The following is a 23,945-nucleotide window of genomic DNA, read 5'->3' on the forward strand; positions in this document are numbered from 1 at the left end:
TTCTTGGACATTTTTTCCCTCCTCTAAAAATATTTTGTCACTTGATGTATTATATTTTACAAAACTGGGCTACAGTCTCCTCTCCAATATCCCTTTGATAAGCCCTAAAAGTAACTGTAAGAGGCTATCTAATCTGTATAGCCACCAGTAAAAAGAAACCTCGTACCCACAAATGTCACAGAATTTAGACACTGAAGAAGAAAACTGGAAGAAGGACCCTTGAGGAGAGAGTAAAAGAAGAAAATCTTAGAGATCAGCTCAGTCTGACTTACTGAGACAGTTGAAGAATGCCTTACATTCGACGCTCTCTGAAGTCACATCAAAGTTCCACAAGACTCATGTAATGATTGCGGGATTATTTCCGTGGTCAGCGCCCAAAATGCGCGCTGACACTGCGGAAATCCTCCACAAGCGTGTAATTTGACAGAACCCAGCTTGGGTGCAATGCACCTGTAGAGGGAGATTCCCACCGGCAGATGGAGCTGTGGAGTGCAGAGGAACACCACCTCTGCACTGCCACAGATGCCAGATGGGAATTGCACGAGTTGAAGCAATGCAGGGCAAGATAGCCCTCAAAGAGAGAGAGCACAGAGACAGAATGTACGTGTGTCCACCAATCTAGTCGCCACCCAGCGACGGTGAACACACAACAGCGGAAACGAAGTGGGAACGCAATCGCAAGAGTGGCGATTGCCAATAGTGACACAAGACCGAATCAGACAGAGCACAAGTGTAGCAAGAAAGACACCGCAAATAACAATGCTCAGAACATCAAGGAAAAAAACAAACGCTAACCAAACGCGAACACCGCACTCATTCGCAACCGCGTTTAAGACACGATCACCGTGCGATAGGCGCCCAGTGAGAAGCGTGTCACCCTAACTACCCAAGTAACACAAACATGAAAAGAGAACGCGAGCGCTTGCTAAACGGTTAGCGAGCCTACAGCAAGCGTTCGTAACAGACAAGACAAAGAGGAGTAGTAGCCAGCAGCATCCGCAGCTCTGGCCTACACTCCCAGACAGAGTACAGAAGGAACCACCGCTGCTAACGCTAGAGTGGATGCGATACAGACAGACAGATGGAGCAGCCAGTAGCAACTGCAGCTCTGGCCTACACTCCCAGACAGAACGATTTCCTGTCGACCGCCGCTGGTGACAAGACAATCGCAACAGAGAGACAGTACAAGGCAAAACAGATAATACAACCTGACTGCACTAGAAGGGATGCCTAGTGCAGTTCCAAGGAATTTCTCTAAGATAATCTTAGCAAAGAATAGCAAGGTTGACACTTCCAGGAGAGTTAGCAGGAACAAACCATCATGACCAGCAAGGAATTCTGGGAAGAAATGGCTTTTATACTGCAAGCCATCAGAAGTAGCAGCTAAGCAATTTGCATGACAAGTATATGCAAATTCCTCACCAGCAGAGCAACTCTGAAACTTGCAAAGCGAAGACAGGTCTCTTTTCCAGAGACTTGCAGCCCTCAGACCTAAAGACTGGAAAAACAGCTGTCTGCCCGTGCAGACCGCTGAGCAGATCATTACAACTCAATAAGCAGTTCATAATATCATGGGTAAAATCCTCCACCTCGGCTGTCTTGTTCTTTTGTTAATGTGGGTGAGCCGGGCCGGGTCTAGTAACAACGAGGAACCTCCGGTAGACACCCTTCTGGCCAACCAACGGTATTGGGAGCCCTTTGATGCAGCCAAGTTTCCACTGAGGCCCACTAAGCCAGCCACTGCCCTCACCCCTCAACCTTAACGAGGCCCCTGCAATGTGTTTAGCATCTCACCTGTTCTGGTAGACTGTAGTGCCCCTCCAAGGTGTTTCTCCCAACTTATGTGTGCTCCCTGGTACCCCTGCAAAGTCTTCAGCAGAGGAACGTCTCGCCTGTCCCCAAAGGGCATGCTACCCTGTCAGTCTGTGGATCTATGCACTCCTCAACTTAACTCTCGCAAGGGAGCCTCTTCCACGACCTGGTGGCATGTTATTACGTAATAATATGCAGCGAACTAAACCCCCCACCACAACAGTACATGGTTCTGCATACACTTACCAGGTATAAGTTGGTAATACACTGCCCAAGTAGTGAAATTACAAGTTATAGGTATTGTGCAAGACTCGTAAAACACTCCTTCAACTTGCTAAGCATTCAGAGTGAGATACCATAATGGACGTCTGGGTTATTATCCTCAGACAAAACCTCTATCACTGCCTCTCATTTTAGTCATTTCACTGTTGTGGAGGAACGTTCCAATATGGCTTCTTTACCATTGCGTCACTGTTGGTGTCAGACCTTCCATGGTGTGTCAGAAATGACCTCTGCAGCATTTAAATTCCTGAGATTTGGCAGCTAGTCACCAAAGTACAGGTGAGTAATTTGTATCTCATGCTATTTTGTAAAATTACTAACCACTCAGCTTCTGCTTTCTGAGTGTATCTAGTTGCTATTCAGCTGATCAGATTCCTCTTATCCAAGCTGCAGCCTGTACATGTAAAAATAGAATAATGGTAAAATTACTGGTGTTCTACTACTTAATTATGTTAGTAAAATATCTGTAATCTTTACCAATATTTTACTAGGGCCTAACCTAACCCCATAACCCGTAACCCTACTCTCACGCAGAACCCTCCCTCTACCAATGCCTAACATTAAGATCCCCCTGGTGGCGCCTAACCTTAATTTGAACCTCAAAACTAAAAATCTACTCAGCAGGTGTTTCTTGGTGTTTAACAGTTTCACATTATCAGAACTTTGTTTTTCTTACCCAAGCCCCATTTGTAGCTGTGCAAAGCACAATGGGATTTCTGTTGTTCTTCTCCTGTTTTGGTGCAATTTTTTTTCCTTTTTTAATTTTGAGATTTGAAGCCTAGCGCGCGCAGCTGGGAGGGGTGATCAGGACACAGGACAGTTGGAACTGTCTTATGCTCCCTGTAACCTACTTTCAAACAAAAAGATGGCTTGAGCATGAAATCACAAACATTTGCCTGTTCTTTTAAAACAGGGTGGGTAAGAGATTATATTACCTATCTATTTTAATTAATGTAACTAATGTAACTTAATGACAGTATGTTTGTATAGGCTGAAGTACCCCTTTAACACCCCCTCATGCCCAACCTTATCCCCCAGAGCCTAACCTTACCTCTCTTCCCTGTGCCTTACCTTAAAGTGAACTGAGCACCTTTTTAGCACTAAGGACATTTCTATAACACATGAAAAATGCATGCCAACAATCTGTTTCATTATTAAAATAATCTTTCATTTTACCTTGTATTTTATAATCAAAGTAGTTTTATTAGCCTGTTTCAGCAGCCTGACTGTCCGGAGAAATCTCAGGAAGCTAATTGCTTTATTGAGCTAATTACCCAGAAGAAAACAATTCCTTTTCATCAACAAAGGGGGTGGGTAATTAGGACTGTTTGACACACTCAATGTCTTTGAAGAAACAGTCCTAATTACCCACCCCCTTTGTTGATGAAAAGGAATTGTTTTCTTCTGGGTAATTAGCTCAATAAAGCAATTAGCTTCCTGAGATTTCTGCGGACGGTCAGGCTGCTGAAACAGGCTAATAAAACTACTTTGATTGTAAAATACAAGGTAAACTAAAAGTTTGTTTTAATAATGAAACAGATTGTTGGCATGCATTTTTCATGTGCTATAGAAATGTCCTGAGTGCTAAAAAGGTGCTCGGTTCACTTTAACCCCTAAGTACCTCCCACACTTCTAACACTAAAGACCCCACCTCCTAACCCTGATGTTAAAAGCTGAGATTAGCAGCTGTTAGTGGTAAATTGCGGCTATAACTGGCTAAATAGGGGCCATTAGTGGCTATAAATCGTGTTTTTAACAGCACCACCATATTTCTTTCACCTGCTTCGAGCTGTAGCAGTTAGCCCGTTTTCTGTACTATAGAGCCTGATGTCAGATTTTCCTTTAAAGTACGAAGATACTTGAACACAGAACATGTCCGAGAATGCCTGCTTGCTGTAAGCCTCTCCTACATAAACTGCCTCTTGAGAAAATATGTGGAACAAAGCGCCGTAGACCGATAAGACAATATCACAAGTTTAAAAATCTATCTCTTCTCACATTTTTCAAGGATAACGTATTTTGTTTAGCGTCTTCTTGAGATATGACCTTTCCATGACTAGAACTATCTTGAGGCATATGCTTTCTATCAATTAGTCTATTGCTTGGCCAAGTTCCCTGTAACAGTTACCATGGTGATCAATGAGAATTGTCAGTCGGCCAATGATGTTCTCTGACTTCTTTTTGAAGATCATGTTGATATTCATTGTGGCTGAATGTTAGACAAGACATTTATAGTTTACTAGTATTTCATTTAATAGGCTCAACAAAGTGCAGCGGTATTAAATTCATTTTATATCATTTTATATGTAAATGTGCACTTTAAACATGTAAGCATTCTTAGCACTTGTGTACATGAGCAGTTTAAAGAGGGGAATGAACTTCAGACTATGCTTGTTTTGTGTTGCTTGTTGCGGTTTCTTTGTGTCTGTCCTTGAACGAGGACTTTCTGCATTCCAGGAATCTAAATTCTGAGCAGTAGTACTTGTGTTATCATATAGTTTTCCACGATGCTATACAGATTTAGTACATATTCATGTTACTGTCTCTTGGGGGTTATTGAACGGCTGGAACAGAGTTGCCAAAATAGAGTAAAAACAGTTTAAAATGGGAGGTATAGGTAGACTTGCCTCCCCAAAAGAACTCGCAAAGTCCAAAATCTACATAAATAAAACTTGAATCATATTCTACAAACAAGCAACACATTTTGCAGGTATTCACCTGCTTCTTCAGGCAATAAAAAGGAGCAGCTGTGAGGATGAAATTGTCTGAAGAAGTGGGTGAATACCTGCAAAACGTGTTGCTTGTTTGGAGCAGGGCTGTGGAGTAGGTCCAAATCTCATCCAACTCTGACTCCTCAGTTTATGGAACCACCGACTCCAGGTACCCAAAATGGCTCTGACTCCTTAGTCTAATACTTACCAGGGCGATGGATTTGGTGCAAAAATCCATTCGACTCCGACGACTCCATTTATGAAACCTCAGACTCCAGGTACACAAAATTACTCCGACTCCCAACTCCACAGTCCTGGTTTGGAGCATACAGTTAAAGTTTTATTTGTTCAGAGTTTCGGCTCTCTGTGTAGACCCGAGTGGGGTCGGTTCTAATCTCCTCACCCACCTATACAGTGGTTAGCTTGGTGGTAATTCTCCTCAGTAACATTTCACTAGTTCTGAATATCCAATGATGTCTATCTCAATCAAGTGTGTCTTCTGATTTCTGAGATTTCCTAGTAAATCTGAATATCCAATTACTACAGAATTGTTTTTTCTGTTTTTTTTTTGTTTTTTGTGCTACTTTACTTCATAGGGTTTAATAAAAAATTTTTTTTTGCAGAATCTGCTATATTTTGTGCAGTCTAATCTATTTAGCGGAGGTACGTTGTATTACTGAATCTCTGATTGGCTCAATACTTCTGAGTCTTGTGATTGGCCTAAAAGTTACGGCAATGCGTGGAATTCCGATTTCTGCACGTTGATTTCAGATTTCCACCACAGAAAGTCTATTTCCGATCGGAAACTTGGAAATCAGAAATCCACGGAAATCGGAAGCTCATCCCTAATCTTATCTCTACTGTGGTCAGTCCCTCATAGGCCGATGAGAACCATTTTGGCCGAGATTCTACCATGTATAGAGGAGCACCCAGTGTTGCCTTAAGATCCAGTGCAGCGGATCTTAACCAACTACAATGCCCGTCCAACCCCTGAGCACTTTGTCCTCCTCGTGCCGCTTTGCTATGTGTCATCCCTCCTCCCCCTCCTGTTGGTAACATAATAAAATACCCATAAGCTCGCATATTAAGGCCTCTTGCACACTGCACGCGATTCCGATTCAGATTCAGATTTTTAATCAGTTTTTACATCCGATTCAGATTCTGATTTGCAGTTTGCTCCCTGCACACTGCAAATCTGAATCTGAATCGGATGTAAAAACTGATTAAAAAGCGGAATCTGAATCGGAATCGCGTGCAGTGTGCAAGAGGCCTTATACAGCTTAAAGGACCACTATCATGAAAATCGTAACATTTAAAATGCATGTAAACACATACAAATAAGAAGTACATTTCTTCCAGAGTAACATGAGCCATAAATTACTTTTCTCCTATGTTGCCGACAGAATAGGTAATAGAAATCTGACAGAGCCGACAGGTTTTAGACTAGCCCATTTAATCATAGGCATTCTCTGGTTTTGTTTATCTTCAAAAGCACTTAGTGAATGGCAGTTGCTCTGTTCAACTGCCAAAAAAGTGTGCAGCAAGCAGGAGGCTGTATAAATCTTTTTCAGGGAATGTCTTTATAAAAAATAAGTCTTGCTGAGAATCCCCCATGAAGAGCTGGACTAGTCCAAAACCTGTTGGTAATGTCAGGTTTCTACTACCTATTGTAAGTGACAGCAACATAGGAGAAAAGTAATTTATGGCTCATTTTACTCTGGAAAAAACGTACTACTTATTTGGATGTGTTTACAGGCATTTTACATTTTTCAATTTTCGCGATAGTAGTACTTGAAAAATGGCCACACATAATGCAGTAAAAATATTAGATTTTATGGCAATTTTATAAAAGTGGTTGTACATAAAAATTAAAAGTTTTTCCTCTCTCTATTCGAGTGAAATATCTGATTGAATTACCCTTTTTATCAATATATGTCGAGGTGGCTGATTTTTCAAATGCCTTTTTATGAAAATTGAATGGTGTAAGACAGATTTGCAATTACTTGATTCATAGACCTGGGCATTTTTTTCAGAGATTTCACTCTGGGTGTGTGTGTGTGTTAGGGCCCTTTTCCACTAGCAGTCGCTAGCGTTCACGCTGAACGCTAGCGATTGCTGAATCGCAATTACCGGCGATTCCCCGACGTTTGCGGCCGCGATTTTGCTATGCTATGCACTGCATAGCAAAATCGCGGCAAATATCGCTCCGCCGCGCGTTCGCGTTCCCGTAAAAAACGAATCGCGGTAGTGGAAATGACCTACCGCGATTCCTATGTTAAAAAGCAAACCGTAGCGATTGTAAAATCGCTAGCGGTTTGCGACTTTGCGATTCATCCAGCGCAAACGCGCTGGTGGAAAAGGGCCCTTATGCTGCATACACACTTGAGATAAAAGTCTTTGGAAAGCATGAGAGCCTTACCTACAGTCTATTCTATGGAGCTGCACTCCCCATCAGCTAAAACCTTTGCAAGATGCTGCACACAAAGATGCTGTACACATGCAACAGATCAGTATCTGCAAAAGATCTTTTCCTGCAAAAGATCCATTCCTGCAAAACACATTCATAGTCTATGAGATCTGCAGATCCTTATACACACCTTGTTTAACAGACTTCATCTGCATATCTCGCAATCATCTGCAGATCTGAAAATCCATCCTGGTGGATCTGATCTGCAGATGAATGTCAGTTAAACAATGTGTGTATGAGGATCTGCAGATATCATAGACTATGAATGCATTTTGCAGGAACAGATCTTTTGCAGATATTGATCTGTTGCATGTGTACAGCATCTTTGTGTTCTGCATCTTGCAAAGATTTCTGTCTGATGGGGAGTGCAGCTCCATAGAATAGACTGTGCACCGAGGGGATTTGGGGGTGAAAGGACCCCCGTTTAGCGGCGCGATAACGGCGGTTTAGCAGGGGCACACGTGCCCCTGCTATCTATGAGGTCTGAAGCGAGATTTATTCTCGCTTCAGACTCTCTTTAAGCCACCAGCAAAGAAGAAGATGCTCAAAATTGTTTTGCTAGTACTTTTTCATACATTTTGGTACTTTTTTTAATTGCAGAGTGTTAAAACGTTATATTAAAAAGATGAAAAATTATCTCTATTATCTCCAAGGAGAAAACTTATGAGAAAATGTTAATTGCAAATATGGGCCCACATGCAATTCCTTTTTTCTCATGAGTTTTCTCTCAGGTGATATGTTCAAACCTTGTGAATAAAATGCATTTTTAACCACCAGCAAACAAGAGAATACTCAAATAATTTTGATCATACTTTTTGGCCTGGGTTCGATTCCTGGCCAATGTATGTGAGTTGGCGTTTGACATCCTATAAATCCCTAAGCAAGTTCATTTTTCTCTTGGCTATATCATAATGGTACATGACGCTCAGGCCCACGTGGCGGTGATTGACAGCACCGCTCGCGCAAGCACAGTACAGGCTGACCTGGAGGTCGCCCTGATGTCATCGCCGGGACGGAGCTGCGGGGAGAGCTGCGGCGAGGGACATGCTGGGAGCTTGGGGCTGGAGGAAGCCCCCGGTAAGTAGCACTTATTTTATTAAGTAGCAGTAGGGTATTGTAGCGTGTTAGCCATCAGTAAAAGCAAGAAGTTTTAAATCAGGATGATACCATTTATTGGCTAACTACAAATGAATAAGAATAAACAAGCTTTCGGCCTTGCAGCCTTCGTCAGGTTTACATCCTGTTAGTTTGCAAGCTGGTGGTACAGACAGCTTATATACATGCAACATCAAAAGGAAAAACAGATATTTTTTTCAAGCATAAATACATCATTAAGATGCCTTAATACAAACAGACCATCTAAATGGGGTAAGATAAGGATCCTTGTTTACTTTATTGCTCACAGACCTGGTATTAGGATTGACGCAGAGGTATCGTAAATTCTTAGTTCACAAGTTCAGCTAGGGTGGCTGAGACAGTTCATATATCATCAATCTCATACCAATATAGAAAGTTGTTGTCCTTATTCAGACCCTTCTGCACAGCTTTGAAACAATTTATACATTTTGTTTCTGCTATTAATCGGTCATTTGACCTGCAGACACATTTACTCCACTGACAGGGTAACAATACCAGGTTCACAACAGGAGTACAGAATACAAGGTAAATTTTCTTGTGGGTCCACCAATCTGGTATATCTGATCATGTGTGCTAAATGCCCCAATGTGATGTACGTGGGAGAAACTGGACAAACTCTGCGCAAACGTATGAATGGACACAGGCACACTATTAATGATACCAAATCTGGACTCCCAGTTGCTACACACTTTCGGTCCAACGGACACAGCATGGATGATCTTCGTGTCACTGCCCTGAAGGGCGGCTTCAAAACGTCAAATGACCGATTAATAGCAGAAACAAAATGTATAAATTGTTTCAAAGCTGTGCAGAAGGGTCTGAATAAGGACAACAACTTTCTATATTGGTATGAGATTGATGATATATGAACTGTCTCAGCCACCCTAGCTGAACTTGTGAACTAAGAATTTACGATACCTCTGCGTCAATCCTAATACCAGGTCTGTGAGCAATAAAGTAAACAAGGATCCTTATCTTACCCCATTTAGATGGTCTGTTTGTATTAAGGCATCTTAATGATGTATTTATGCTTGAAAAAAATATATGTTTTCCCTTTTGATGTTGCATGTATATAAGCTGTCTGTACCACCAGCTTGCAAACTAACAGGATGTAAACCTGACGAAGGCTGCAAGGCCGAAAGCTTGTTTATTCTTATTCATTTGTAGTTAGCCAATAAATGGTATCATCCTGATTTAAAACTTCTTATTTTATTAAATTATCCCTGATGACTCCTTTAAGGACAAATGTATCTCCAAATAGAAACACACTTTTGGTCAGTTTTACCATTAACCAATACGTTTTAGCCAGTTTGCATTCTCACCAACATTGTGTAAGTGTAGCTTTTTTTTACTACACTTTTTATAACCGTTGGGGATGTAATTATTTGAATTCTTTGCTGATTTTGGTGGCGCCGAGTACCATCTGTAGAGCACTTTATAAGCATTCTCCTTTGGTGTGACAGAAGGTGCAATTCTGAATACATGTCCCTTTCTGACACTGGAATTTTCTGGTTTCAGCCTCTTTCCCAAATCTCCATGCACACCCATTTCTTCTCTCTGCCATGTGCTTGTATAAGCTATTATACAATTCTGAGATCATTCCTTATTGTTCGTTCTCATCCTTTTTTTTTATTATTTTTTTTTATTTTTACATAATGTTTCAATTTGACTTGGCTTCTCAACGCCACACCCTTTCAGTTTTGTCTTAACAAAATTTGAAATCTGGCCATATAACAGTAATCCACCTAGTCTAAACCATATTTGAACTGTTTTAACGTTTTTAGGTTTTTTTTAAACCTCTTATTGTTATATTTTCAAATGTTTTAAAGAGTAACTTTACAGCACGGTGACATAGTGGATAGCACTCCCGCCTTGCAGTGCTCGGTCCCCGATTCAAATACTATCCAGGGCACTATCTGCAAGGATTTGGTATGTTCTCCCTTTGTCTGTGTGGGTTTCCTCCGGGAACTCCAGTTTCCTCCCATGTCCCAACAAACATACAGATAACTTTAATTGGCTTCCCCCTAAAATGGATTACTATGCGCATATGACCATAGTAGGGATTAGATTGCGAGCCCCGACTATATATATATATATATATATATATATATATATATATATATATATATATATATATATATATATATATATATATATTCGGTATGATGCGGAAGATGTCAGCTCTATATAAATAATAACCTAAGGCTAAAATAAACTGATAGAGATAAACCACTGTATCTATCCTCCTGTTCCTAAAAATGTTTAAGATAACCCACCGTTTTATTTAACGTTTGAAAACGTATAAAGTACATTTAATGTTTTATTGTCTCCAATCAATGTAGCAGTCTCTTAAGTGTCCCAGAGTTAAAATATATGAGCTATTGACCCTTTTCTTTTTTTTAATCTATCCCCTACACACAGAAGCTGTTGTTTACCAGGCAACAGTTTTATGGCTGTAATTCCTTGTCAGTGAAGTTGTGCTATAGTCCAACTGGGTATGGACCGGCGAGAAACTGTCTTTTTCATACCTAAATGTTAACTCTTTCAGATATAAAAAGAAAGAAAGAAACTTAGCTTAGCTATTTGTATGCTTGGGACTGTACATCCATACAATCTCATCATGTCACGTTAACTCGATTACACTTTAAATAATAAAATTGGTTGTTTTTTTTTTTTTTTTTTAAATATTACTTTATAATTTTTTTTGTTCTTTTTTTTTTTTTTTTTTTTACTTACCCTGGGCTTCCTCCGCCATCAGCTGGTTGCCCGAGGTCCCCTCATTTGCAGATGCCGACCCGGCGAGGGCAGAGGCTACTACGCCTGCACAAGCTTGCGGCCACGCCGCTGGCAGTCAAGCTCCCGTTGATGACAGTGTAAGTGCACCTGCACAGAATGCTCCTGGCGACTGCAGTGTGAACACGAGAGGCATGACCGCAAGCTTGCACAGGCGCAGTACCAGTCGACTCTTCTGGGTTGGCAGCTACTACAGAGGGGACCCCGGCGACTCGCTGAGAGCGGAGCTGGGGCGAGGGGACACACAAGCTTAAGCTCAAGTAAATCTGTGTTTTTTTTTTTTTTTTTTTTTTTTTTATAATTAATTTGTGTCTACATGAAAAGGGCGCCGGTAAAAAAGGGCGCCTGGTGGAGCCCATATATACCAACTTCGGTTACAAAAAAGGCGCCTGGTGTAGCCCATATAAAAACTTCGGCTACAAAAAAACTCCGGGATGTGTTAATTACTATTCCCCCTCCAGGCCGCCATGGATAGTGGGGGAATGAAATAATTTGGCTTCCAGCACTTGTAGCCCATATAAAAACTTAGGCTAGAAAAAAAACACCAAAACTCCTTTAAGGCTACTTGCACACCTAGACGTTGCGTTAGGTGTCATGTTAAGGTCGCATAACGTGCACCTAACACAACGTATGGTGCTGCAAGATAGGACGGTAGAGTGAGCCGCGTTAGGCGTCTCTATCCCTATAAGGTCTCCCAGAGTGGCGCTGATTGGCCGGCGGGACCACGTGATGCGGAGCGAGACACTCCGCATCACATGGTCCCGCCGGCCAATCAGCTGCCGCCAGTGCAGTGAATATTAAGTAGCCATGTGCGCGGCTACTGTAGCTGGCTCTCCCCGCCTCCTCTCTGCCCCCCACTGAGCATGTGCAAACAGTCTAACGCGGCTATAGCCGCTCTAACGCCGTAGCATGCTGCACTTTCGGGAGAACGTGCAGCGTTACATGTAACGCAACGTGGGCTGTGTGAACAGCCCACTTGTGTTACATTGCTGTGCGTTGGGGGAGCGTTACAGGCGCACTAACGTGTGCCTGTAACGTCCCTGTGTGTAAGCAGCCTAAGGCCTGCTTTGCTCCAGTTATTTAATCTGTCCTGTGCCATGCCCGGAAAGAAATGCAATTTGAGCTTACTGTTAGTTTTGGAAATTCATAGCTGGCTTTTAATTGAAATGGAAAGATCATTTTCAGTATGGCAATTTTATAAAGAAACTCAAATTTCCCTTAAGAGCTGCTGCTTTCAGAATTGGGGCTGCACATCACATACAACTTCTCACACTTCTGTTTTTCAAGGATGTGGTTGTCATTTTTGTAGGAGTGGAGAGTTTGAAAGCAAATCCTGCCAAATAGAAGCATGGTGCACGCTATAAAATGCTTGATGATTTTATTCCTACAAAATGAAATGTTGTTAGTGCAAGGTCAGTTGTGCTAAATCAGAATTAAAGTGTACCCGGGGTGGCAGATGGGACACAGACAAATGTTCCCTGCTCCATGATATGTCTCTGTGTCCCCTATGCATCGCTCTCTGTCCCCCTGCCCTGCGCTTTACCCCCTGAAACTGCCGACATGCAGCTTGTCGGCAGCTAACAGGGGGAAGGGGCGTCCCCTGCAAGAGAGGCACTCCTGCAAAACGCCCCCTCTGGCACTAAGAAGGCCCCTTCCCCAGCTTTCATTGGCCCTACACTGCCTCTCCTCCGCCCATTCCCCTCCACTCCCCCGCCTCCCTGCACTCTGTCCTGTAATGAGACTCGAAGAGCTTTCAGCAGTAATGTATGCTATCTGATCCAGCTAGCCCCCCAGATCAGGTGGTGGTTTTTTTTTTTTTTTTTTTTTTTTTTTTTGCATTATTTTACCACCTCGTGTGTTCTCTTTCAGTGGAACTCCATCTAAAATGTTACATAATGGGAAAGGATTGTAACCTCTGCAAGGTGTTTGTTCGTCTCCCAAATCTAGAATGTTTCCTTTTTTTTTTTTTTTCTGAGGTAACATCAGTCAGGTGGACAGGATGCAATCTCAGCAGGAGCCCTGAGAAATAAATCCTGTAAGATATACTATTTTTCCACTTTTGTTACATGTTTCCTATGGTATCCTCACTATGGTGGTGCTATTGTACAACAGTCACGCGACTGGCGTTAAAAAGGAATCATAACCAAAATTGAACTTCATCTCAATCAGTAGCTGATACCCCCTTTCCCATGAGAAATTTTTTCATTTTCTCAAACGGATTATCAGGGGGCTCTGTATGGCTAATATTGTGGTGAAACCCCTCCCACAGTGTGATGTCAGGACTATGGTTCTGACAGTTTCCTGTCTGTGAACCGCATTGCATTGTGGGAAATAGCAGCGGTTTCCAACTGCCAAATAAGCAAGCAGCATCTCCTTCCACTGACATCACCTACCAGCAGTAAAAATGTCACCATGTGGTAAATGTCAGAATGTAAATCAGGGAGAGGAAACCTTTTACAATGGGCAAACACTGACTACATCATTTATACATGCTTTTTAGAGGACCAATTGGCGGTGATAAACTGACATACATTTTAATTCATTAACTAGGAGAATGACACTTGTCTACACTGATAAGTGTTTGTGACAAAATACTGAGGGAGCACCTAAATACATATGAAGTGTTTCATTACTACGTGCTTTTCAGCAGCAACTTACACTAATTACACAAACAAAAGTGACCCTACATGTTTTGCCCCAAAGCAGGGCTTTGTCGGGGGAGTTGGATAAAGTGCAAAAGTGACAAGTGCATATATATTATCACATTTAGTACTCATAACACATGGACATTCTTATAACTGAGACCTGTGTGTCTATTATTTATGTATTATTTGTTTATGTACTGTATTCAGTAGTCTATGTATTTACCTCTTGAGAACCGCGGTCTTAACCCTCCTGGCGGTCTATTAAAAACCGCCAGGGGGCAGCGCAGCAGTCATTTATTTATTTTTTTTAAATCATGTAGCGAGCCTAGGGCTTGCTACATGATAGCTGCTGTGCAGCGGCATCCCCCCACCCGCTCCGATCGCCGCCAGCGATCTGCGATCAGGAAATCCCGTTCAAAGAACAGGATTTCCTGGAGGGCTTTTCCCGTCACCGTGGCGATGGTCGTGATTACGTCATCTACCTGGCGCTGATAGGCCAGGCTGCGCAAGGGGTCTGGAGGGGGGGGGGGGGGGCGGCAGGTAGCGGCGAATTGGAGCGGGGGCGATCGGTGTGCGCACGCAGCTAGCAAAGTGCTAGCTGTGTGTAGCAAAAAAAAAACATGCAAATCGGCCCAGCAGGGCCTGAGAAATCCGCCTGCGCGGCTTACCCCGAACTACGTTACGTTACGGGGTTACCGCCAGGAAGGTTAAACCCCCCCCTACTGACCAGGCCATTTTTACCAAAATACGCCCACTGCAGCTTTAAGGCCTCGCTGCAGGGCCGTACAACTCGGCACACAATAGATTCCCCCTCCCTTTCCTGCTCACCAACAGAGCTTTCTGTTGGTGGGGTCTGATTGCTCCCCCAATGTTTATTTTTTAATAACAAAAAAAAATATTTTTTTTAAATACATTTTCCTATTTTACACTTTATTTTTTTAATCCTGACTCACTTCCCTGCCTTCCCTGTGTCACACTGCTGTCCCCAGTACAGCGCTGCCTTAGATCGCAGCGCTGTACAGTGTTAACAGTCCCTAGTGGCGATCGGGGATGCTTGCACATCCTGCAATCTCTATTCCCAGCCATTCACGCCAATCAGTGTGGAGCGGTCCTGGGCCTGCAGTCATTAGGCAGTTAAAAGCTCAATTTCAGTCTGTCACCTCCAATGGTCCTCTAGAAATAGAAAAGGCAACCCCTACCTCTGTCCCATGATTGCACAGAACATTACTAAAGGTGACCACTAACGGTCCAATTTCTAGCGAAAAATTGTTTGAGCGATCAAAAATTCTGATCAGATTGGTTGTAAATCTCCATTGGCGGACACAATCGATTATGAATGAGTGAAAAAAATGTCGCCCGAATGAATTTTCGTCAAACCAAAATTTGGATTTTCTTGTTGGTTGTGATAGGAAGTAAAGATTGGTTTGTTGATGGTGTAGTGAACGATTTATTTCAATATTTCACCTCCGATCAGGATTTCTGATCGCTCGACCGATTTTTCGCTAAAAATTGGACAGTTAGTGGCTACCTTTAAAGTGATTACAGCTGTCCTGAATCCTATACTATAATTTCCTGCCTGTTGCTGGTAGTATGGAGTTGGACAATCCGGGACTTTTGCCATCAACCAGCAGATGGCTTTTCTCTGCATACAAGGACTTGCAGTTCCCCTTATGGTCTGCGGGTGGTTCAGTAGCACTTGTTGCAGAAGCACTCCGCCTGCTGCTTCTTGTCACTAATTGTATTGATTATTTAAAGAGAGCCCAAGGTGGGCTTATGAAATAAAAAAATAAAAAACTAGGCTACCTGATTCGGGGGTCTGAGCGGATCAGGCAGCCTCCAAAACCATCGCTCCTGTGGACCACAATTGCCCACTTTCGTGACCTCTGGGTCACGATGCTGGAATGAGAGATTCATTCTCTCATTCACAGCGTGCAGGAAGGTGGGGGCGTGGCCAGGGAGAGAGAGCTGCCCAATGTCAGCTCTGGAAACCCTGCAGGAACGCCCCTGGCTGGCGTTTTGAACAGGGAATCCCTCTCCCAGATGTTTACCTTCGAGATGGCGACAAATATCGTCACTAATCTTGGGGGCTATAGAACGGTGTTGGGGGGCAGAGAGCGGCAGCGTGGGGACATAGAGGTATGTCATGAGGCAGAGAACATGCCTCTCTGTCCCATCTGCCCCTCAAGGAACCACCTCAGGTTCTCTTTAAGAACTGCCTCTTCCTCCTGATGGTTGCCAGAACTTTGTTGGCCCCAGGCCTGAGTATTTTGGACACTCCTGTTCCCGTACCTGTTACCTGATCCTGTATCTGATTTCCCTGTTGCTGAACTAATATCTTGCCTTGTCTCTACTTTTGCTTTCTCCCTTGTACTACGCCTGTATCTGATAATCTGCTGCTGAACCTGTTTGAAGTATGTTTTTTTTTTTTTACTATAGTCAAACATCAATTTTCTTCAGACTTCTGTATTTTATCTTTTAATCTGTCATTTTAGGCTGGGATGATTCGTACAGACAAGGATGAGTTTTTCATAGAGCCACTGGAAAGAGAAGAAAAGGAGGAAGAGAGTGGTAGATCGCATATTGTTTACCGCCGATCTGCCGTCTTGAGATCTCCTCCGAGTCAGAACGTGGACACGCACCGTAACGGTAAGTCCGTGATGCTGATTGTTGAAGACATGTATTCATTAATAAGAGAGATCTGCCACTTCCTTTCTGCCTCACGGAGGAAATAAGGTAGAGCAGCAAGCGCGGGACAGCAGATACTTGTCAGTGCTGTGCTCCTTTGGGTGTGGATCAGCATCTTGCCAGAGGTCAGGAATAATCGGATTAGATTCTTTTCAGGAAAGAGCTGAAAGCAGTGGATGCGCAGATGTGCTGTTAGACAAAATGCAAGTCAAAAATTCATAAAAGATGTTTGATCAACTTTCAGTTCCTTTTATGTATCCCATGTTTCATCTCTGTTATGCATATGCTTTATGTTATGGATAATCATGTATATAAAGAACCATAATATACTTGTACAGACGGGCCTACTTACAAACAACTTTAAACATTTCATACATACAAAGTTGTCTTAATATATAAAATGGACTGTACTGTTTTTGTAAATATATATATATATATATATATATATATATATATATATATATATATATATATATATATATATATATATATATATATATATATATATATATAAAAAATGTGTGTGTGTGTGTGTGTTATTGCATGTTATAGTATTATATAAATTGTTGTAAATAACTGAAAACAAATGAAAAGCATAGTTAACACTGGAATGCCAAATCCAAGTCCGATCTCTTATCCCTGTTTTGCTATGTGTAACACGTGACTCAATTTACAAACAAAAATTAGCATTAACTATACTTTATCAAATGCTAAATGGGTGAACAAATGAGCCTTATTTTTATATATTTTTTTTTTTTTATTTTTTTTTCAAAAATCAAATTTTATTAGGTTCATAAAGATCTGCATAATAACAGTATTCATCAAACCATGACAGTCATGGTAAAAAGCATCTAACAGTATAACAGAAAGATGATAAAAGCTCCAGAACTACTGAACCTAGATTTATTGTAATAACAGGAATGAGGAAGGGGGTATGACGAAAGGAGAAACAGAGAGGAAGAAGGGGAAAAGATGGGAGGGGAAAGGAAAAAGAACACGACACACCCATTGATAATAGAAAATCCATGCTGTCTGCTACACACGAGATAGACCTTGAATATAACAAAGCTAGAAATATATATCTGAATATGAAAGACTAAATTACATAAACATCCTAGAAATAGAATGTGTGACCAAGAGTATGACCCAGTGGATCGAAAACACAGTGATCATGTCATAAATTAAGTGAATGCATCAGAGTCACAAAAATCAATCCAGACCACCATCACAGAACGAATGTCTCCTGCTTGCTTTGGGCGGATAGGATCAAGTCGTCCATTCTTTTGAGGTAATTGATCAGCTTAATCGACTCTACTTTGGATGGGGTTGATTGCTGTTTCCAGTTGTGTGCGATCAGCTGATCAAAATGTATCTGAAAATAGATTTTGTTTGGGGGTGGAGTTGCCCTGCTCTCAATTATTCCGGGTGAGGTCATTGAGCCTGGAATAATTGAGAGCAGGGCAATTTCAGGGGTGCATAGCAACAGTGTCAGGTACAGAAGTCTATGCAGATCAAATACCTCCTTCCAGAAGGGACGTATGTGTTTACATTTCCACCAGATATGAAATAAGTCAACCACCTCAGAGGCACACCTCCAACACAGCTCAGAACAGTTGAGATTGTATTTGGCAAGTCTTGCAGGATCCCTATACCATCTGGTTAAAATCTTATAGTTGTTCTCCTGGGCTAGTAGGGAGGGTGACATTTTGTGGGAGAGGGCGAAAGCTTTGTCCCAATCCTCAGGATCTAGGTCTTTGCCCAAGACTAAATGCCAACGCTCCTGGATTTTTTTGAAGACCTTAGGCTCCAGTGGAGTCAATGAAAGTAGCGTAAACCTGAGGTAACCTATGAGAAGGTTTATTCTTCATTGTGCAAAGGATCTCAAAGAAAGTCAAGTCCCTATGAATTTGATGTTTGGGTTGTGTGGATCTCCGGTGGATTGTGGTCCGTCCATTGAAAGCAAAATATACAACCTTATAATGTGGGTTGTTTGGAGCTGGTGAGCCCCTTTTATTCTTTTGGATGATGGTGACCACAAGAATATAGGAGGCCTGTATACCACTGTGGTGAAGTCCCACAGACTGCTTATTTTATCATATTGTGTTTGAAGATCTGCGCTGATTTGTTCTATAATACTTTTGATCGCAATTGAGGAGAGACAGTGTCCAATGTTTAGTCCTCTTTGGCGTTGATAGAGCTTCTTCTTCATCCTAAAACCACAAATGGTCACTTTTTAAAGATCCGGGGAATAGGGGCAAACAGGTGTTTAAAAGAAGTGTGGTGAACATGTTTTTTTGTTTTTGTTTTTGTTTTTAGGGGGTTGTCCCTTTATTAACATGAAGAGCACTACTCAAATATATCAACTACTACAGGAAAATTATAACTCCTGATCTCTTGGTAAAGTTGTGTGCATGTGAATGGACATCACCTTTATAAATGGAATTATTTCAGCAGAAATAGCACTGTTTTTTTCCTTGTGACTAGCTGATCGTCACCTTTGTAAATAGGCCCCTAAATTACGAAACGCCAAATAATGATGCAACATTATGCACCGCTGACATCCACCTTCGGGACCCGGAAGAGGGTGTCGGCATTCCAGCGTCGCTCAATGTTGAAAGAGGAGCACTTCATTCTGGAATTTATTACAGGTTGTGACCTCTTTAATCCTGGGAGGTGCAGCTATGAAGAATGTTTGTTTACTGAGAGGCCTGAAGCCATTGAAAACAATACCTGGTCTCCCAGAATGCTGTGAGAGGTGAATTCCACTTATCTTAACCATCTTAAGCATCACTGAGAGGGCTGGGTTACCTACCAATATACAGCAATATATAGATATGAGGAGTGTTCTGACGCTTAAACCAGGATAATTAATGTAAAACTGGGAATACTGAATAATTTGATGCATTCTACAATCTGTCACTACAGGGCCTCTTTAATGCCAGAAACACATGAACCAATTACTGGGCATTTCTAAGCCAACTCATTAGGAATGTCACAAAATGTCAGCTAAATAACGATTGTTTACCTTTATCACTCTGTAGACAGTGTTTCCAAAAGTGACAGTGAGATCAGTTGGCTTTTCTTTGCAGTCTTGGCAACAGTAGTTTGTGTACTTTGTTAGGAATACAGTTGCTAGGAGACTCTCCAGGAACCCCCACTTTGCTGTAGAAGTCATTAGCTGCACAGGGCAAGAGGCATTTTTACTCATTTGCAACACCTGATAAAAGCCTGAGACCCCCACCTTTGTGACATTGACACAGGCGGCTACTGAGATGCTAGCAAATTAACAGTTGTGTTATTTCAGTCTTATGCAAGGTGAGATATTTTTTCCCAAGAAAATAAAGCTGTCGGGTTTATTTAAAGGGGCGCTATGGCGAAAAATTTTAAAATTTGAAATATGTGCAAACCTATACAAATAAGTACATTTTTTTTCCAGAGTAAAATGAGCCATACATCACTTTTCTCCTATGTTGCTGTCACTTACAATAGGTAGTAGAATTCCGACAGTAGTGACAGGTTTTGGGCCAGCCCATCTCTATTTATGAGGGATTCTCAGGGATTTATTTATTTTCAAATGCACTTAGTGAATGGCAGTTGCTCTGTCCAACTGCCAAAAAACTGTGTAGGGAGCAGGAAAGCTGGCCAGCATCATCGTTTAAATCCTTTTTATGGAATAACTTTATAAAAAATAAAAGTCTTGCTGAGAATCCCCTATGAAGAGATGGACTAGTCCAAAACCTGTCACTTCTGTCAGATTTCTACTGCCTACTGTAACTAAGTGACAGCAATATAGGAGAAAAGTCATTTATGGCTCATTTTTACTCTGGAAAAAAAGTACTTCTTATTTGTCTGTTTGCACATATTTTACATTTAAAATGTTTCGCTATAGTGCCCCTTTAATTGACATTCTTGCTGTCTATGTTCAGCAAGTCTGAGTATGTCATAATGTATCGTATTCTGGACTATAAGACGCACCTAGGTTTAAAGGACAAAAGCCGGGAAAAAAAAAAAGATACTAAACCTAGTGCATTTGGGGGCATATTTTAGATGTTCTCCCCCAAATTAATATCCCTCTTGTAGCTCATGTTTCCTCCTGTGTCCCCATGTGTCCTGCTGTGTCCCCCATGTGTCATCCTGTGTCCCTCTTGTGTCCTCCTCTCCCCTGTGTCCTGCTGTGTCCCCATGTGTCCTGCTGTGTCCCCCATGTGTCATCCTGTGTCCCTCTTGTGTCCTCCTCTCCCCTGTGTCCTGCTGTGTCCCCATGTGTCCTGCTGTGTCCCCCATGTGTCATCCTGTGTCCCTCTTGTGTCCTCCTCTCCCCTGTGTCCTGCTCAGCTCCTACATGTATAGGTAGAAGCAACGAGTCTCACACCTCATCCCTCGGAGACTGCAGCGATCAGAGACTTCTCACTGCTCCCCTAATGCCGGCTTCTGCTGATTCCATCATTACACCAGCACTAGGAGAACAGTGAGGGAGAGGTATCTGATTGCCAGGGGCTCTGATGGATAAAGTGAGACATTCTGCCGCTGCTTTTATCTATACTCGGGGAGCGGAGGAGGACACGGGAACAATACAGGGAGTCCCTGTATCAGTCGGCGTCTGTAAGTTGGGGGCACCCTGTATTTGGAATATAAAACGCAGTTACTTTTTCTCCCCCATTTTCCGGGGGAGAAAAAGTGTGTCTTGTATTCCAAAAAATAAGGTTATTATTATTATTTATTATTTATATAGCGCCAACATCTTCTGCAGCGCTGTACATAGTATATAGTCTAGTCACTAAGTATGTATGTAAATATGTATATGTATGTATATACTCCAAGAGAAGAGACCCAGCACCGTCTTCAAGTATATTATATGTATTTATAATACACTTGAAGACGGTGCTGGGTCTCTTCTCTTGGAGTTTCTGCTTGCTGTTCCTGGAGACAGAGGGACAACGACCAATAGCACGTCGCATCTAGATGGTTGGGTGCTGCCTTTAACTATTCGTCTACTATGTATGTATAAATGTATGTCTGTGTATATGTGTATATATGTATGTGTGTATATGTGTGTATATATGTATGTGTGTGTGTATATATGTATGTGATAGCGGAAAGGCCGCCGCGGAGACAGGCGGCATGGCGGCGGTCTCCGCGTATCAGCCGACGGCCTCTGCCGCGCAGTTACATGCTGGTGATCTGCCTGGTCCTTCTATTGCACATAGATTGAGGGCTACGCGCGCGCGCCAGGCGACAGGACCTTTATGCGAATAGAAGGGGAGTTAGCTGATCTGCCAAGTCAGCTGACTCCAACAGTACTTCGGATTGGCTGAGTGGCTGGGGTGGCGCTGCGGAGCAACTTGGTATATATAGGACATGCCTGTCAGTTGCTCTGCGTCTGCTGTTGCAAATGCTTACGTGTGAGCGCTCAGACCTTAGTCAGATCCCAAAGTGTGCTAGAACCAGCCGGAGCTGGGGATCCACACTTAGCCTGATTCTGTTGATAGCTTAAAGTACTAATTACATTGTATTATTTGTTATGACCTTCTGCTTTCCTTGACTACTCTCCTGCTTGCTGACTCTGTACCTCTGCTCATCTGATTCACGTTGCCGACTCTGCCTGAACCCAACTCTGAATCAGCCTTCTGTCTTTGTACCTGATCTGTCCGTACGTTGCCAATTCGGCTTGTCTGACCTTTCTATCCTCGCCAGTGGGCCTAGCCACTGGTGAGGAATCTGTAGTATTGATTTTTTTTTTTTTTTGCCATCATTGATGATCTGCCAACTTCACTGCTGATCTCCTGTGGACTGGTGACATTTATCTCATCTTGGTCTAACTGCTGTCCTCCGTCTATGCTTCCACTCTCCACACCCCATCCTACCTTATCCCATCAGTACAAAATGTTCCCTCCTATTCACTCCCTTACCCCTCCACCATTTCCAAGCAATCTCCCTCCCCATCTCGCTCTCCCCCATCACCCCATGCTGTACCTCCACCTCCTTCTACACCTTGTCCCCCTTCTGTTTCCCCGCACCCTCTCCCCTTTTGTCCTTAGACTCCCTTTTGGTCCTCAACCCCCATGCACCTCCCTTCCCTCCCCCCCAAACTCTACCCACACACCCCCTCGGCATAACCTTATTCCTATCCATCCTACCCCTAGGCATTCGCTCCGTGTTTCCTGTGGCCTCTGGAACCTTCACACAAGCTCTCAAGACTCACCCTTTCATGCTCGCATACCCCCCTACACCAGCACCATAATATGTTCTGTTAGACACCCTCTCGCAGACACACCTATTGTCTCCATCCCCACCCTTTAGATTGTAAGCCTCTGGCAGGGCCATCTCCCTTAGTGTTACCAGCTTGATTATGCAATCTTACTGAAAATCACCCCTCTTGTGGACTAGAACAGTCTCTATTTTGACCTATGACACTATTATCAAATCATTTGCATGATCTTGTTTTGTTGTGAGTTTCCTGTATGTCCTACCTTGTATGTTAACCATTTTATCTATTGTGCAGCGCTGCGTAACATGTTGGCGCTATATAAATACAATAAATAATAATAATAATAATAATAGTATTCACCTGCTCCTCAGGTGAAGCTCTATTGCAGCACTGTCTGTAACACCTGATCCTCAGGTGTCCACTGGCTGCAGTACAGTCTGAATCACTTGCTCATCTGGTGAAGCTCTATTGCAGCACTGTCTGTAACACCTGCACCTCAGGTGTCCACTGGCTGCAGTACTGTCTTATATCACCTGCTTCTCAGGTGATCAACCTTGCAGCATCTTCTGTAGCACCTGCTCCTCAGGTGACCTTTAGCTGCAGTACAGCCTGACTCACCTGCTCCTCAGGTGATCCTTGGCTGCAGTATTGTCTGAAGTCTCCCGCTCCTCGGGAGACTTCCTCTTCTTCATTACTGTTGCACCAAGCACCACCCACATTGGTAGTCCTGTGTCTGGCTATACTAGCATTATTGGTGATTCTGCAGATCACCACACAATCCGGTATAGCATCTGTATTATTGGTGATACTGCAGATCACCAATAATCAGAAAATCTGCTTAGCTGACATCAATCGTTACACTATCTATATATATATATATATATATATATATATATATATATATATATATATATATATATATATATATATATATATATTATACAGTGGTGTGAAAAACTATTTGCCCCCTTCCTGATTTGTTATTCTTTTGCATAAATCTCGCTTCACAGCTCATAGTTAGCAGGGGCACGTGTGCCCCTGCTAAACTGCCGCTATAGCGCCGATAAACGGGGGTCCCTTGACCCCCAAACCCCCCACTGCGACACTTGGTCGCAGACTTGGTCGCTCCTGGAGGCAGGGCTAACGGCTGCAGCCCTGCCTCCAGTCGCATCTATCAGCGGCGCATCGCCGCCTCTCCCCCGCCC

General features: G+C 42.6%; 1 protein-coding gene across 1 annotated transcript in view; it reads left to right on the top strand.

Annotated features, from left to right (window-relative positions):
- LOC137564350 (A disintegrin and metalloproteinase with thrombospondin motifs 2-like) overlaps window positions 1–23,945 on the top strand; it is a 418,259-nt gene that overhangs the window by 72,432 nt on the left and 321,882 nt on the right. Inside the window, exon 3 of the mRNA XM_068278125.1 lies at window positions 16,340–16,493. Within this exon, the coding sequence (XP_068134226.1) occupies window positions 16,340–16,493 (154 nt within the window). The remainder of the gene's footprint in view (window positions 1–16,339; window positions 16,494–23,945) is intronic.

Source organism: Hyperolius riggenbachi, chromosome 3 (genome assembly GCF_040937935.1).
Source record: "Hyperolius riggenbachi isolate aHypRig1 chromosome 3, aHypRig1.pri, whole genome shotgun sequence".
NCBI lineage: Eukaryota > Metazoa > Chordata > Amphibia > Anura > Hyperoliidae > Hyperolius > Hyperolius riggenbachi.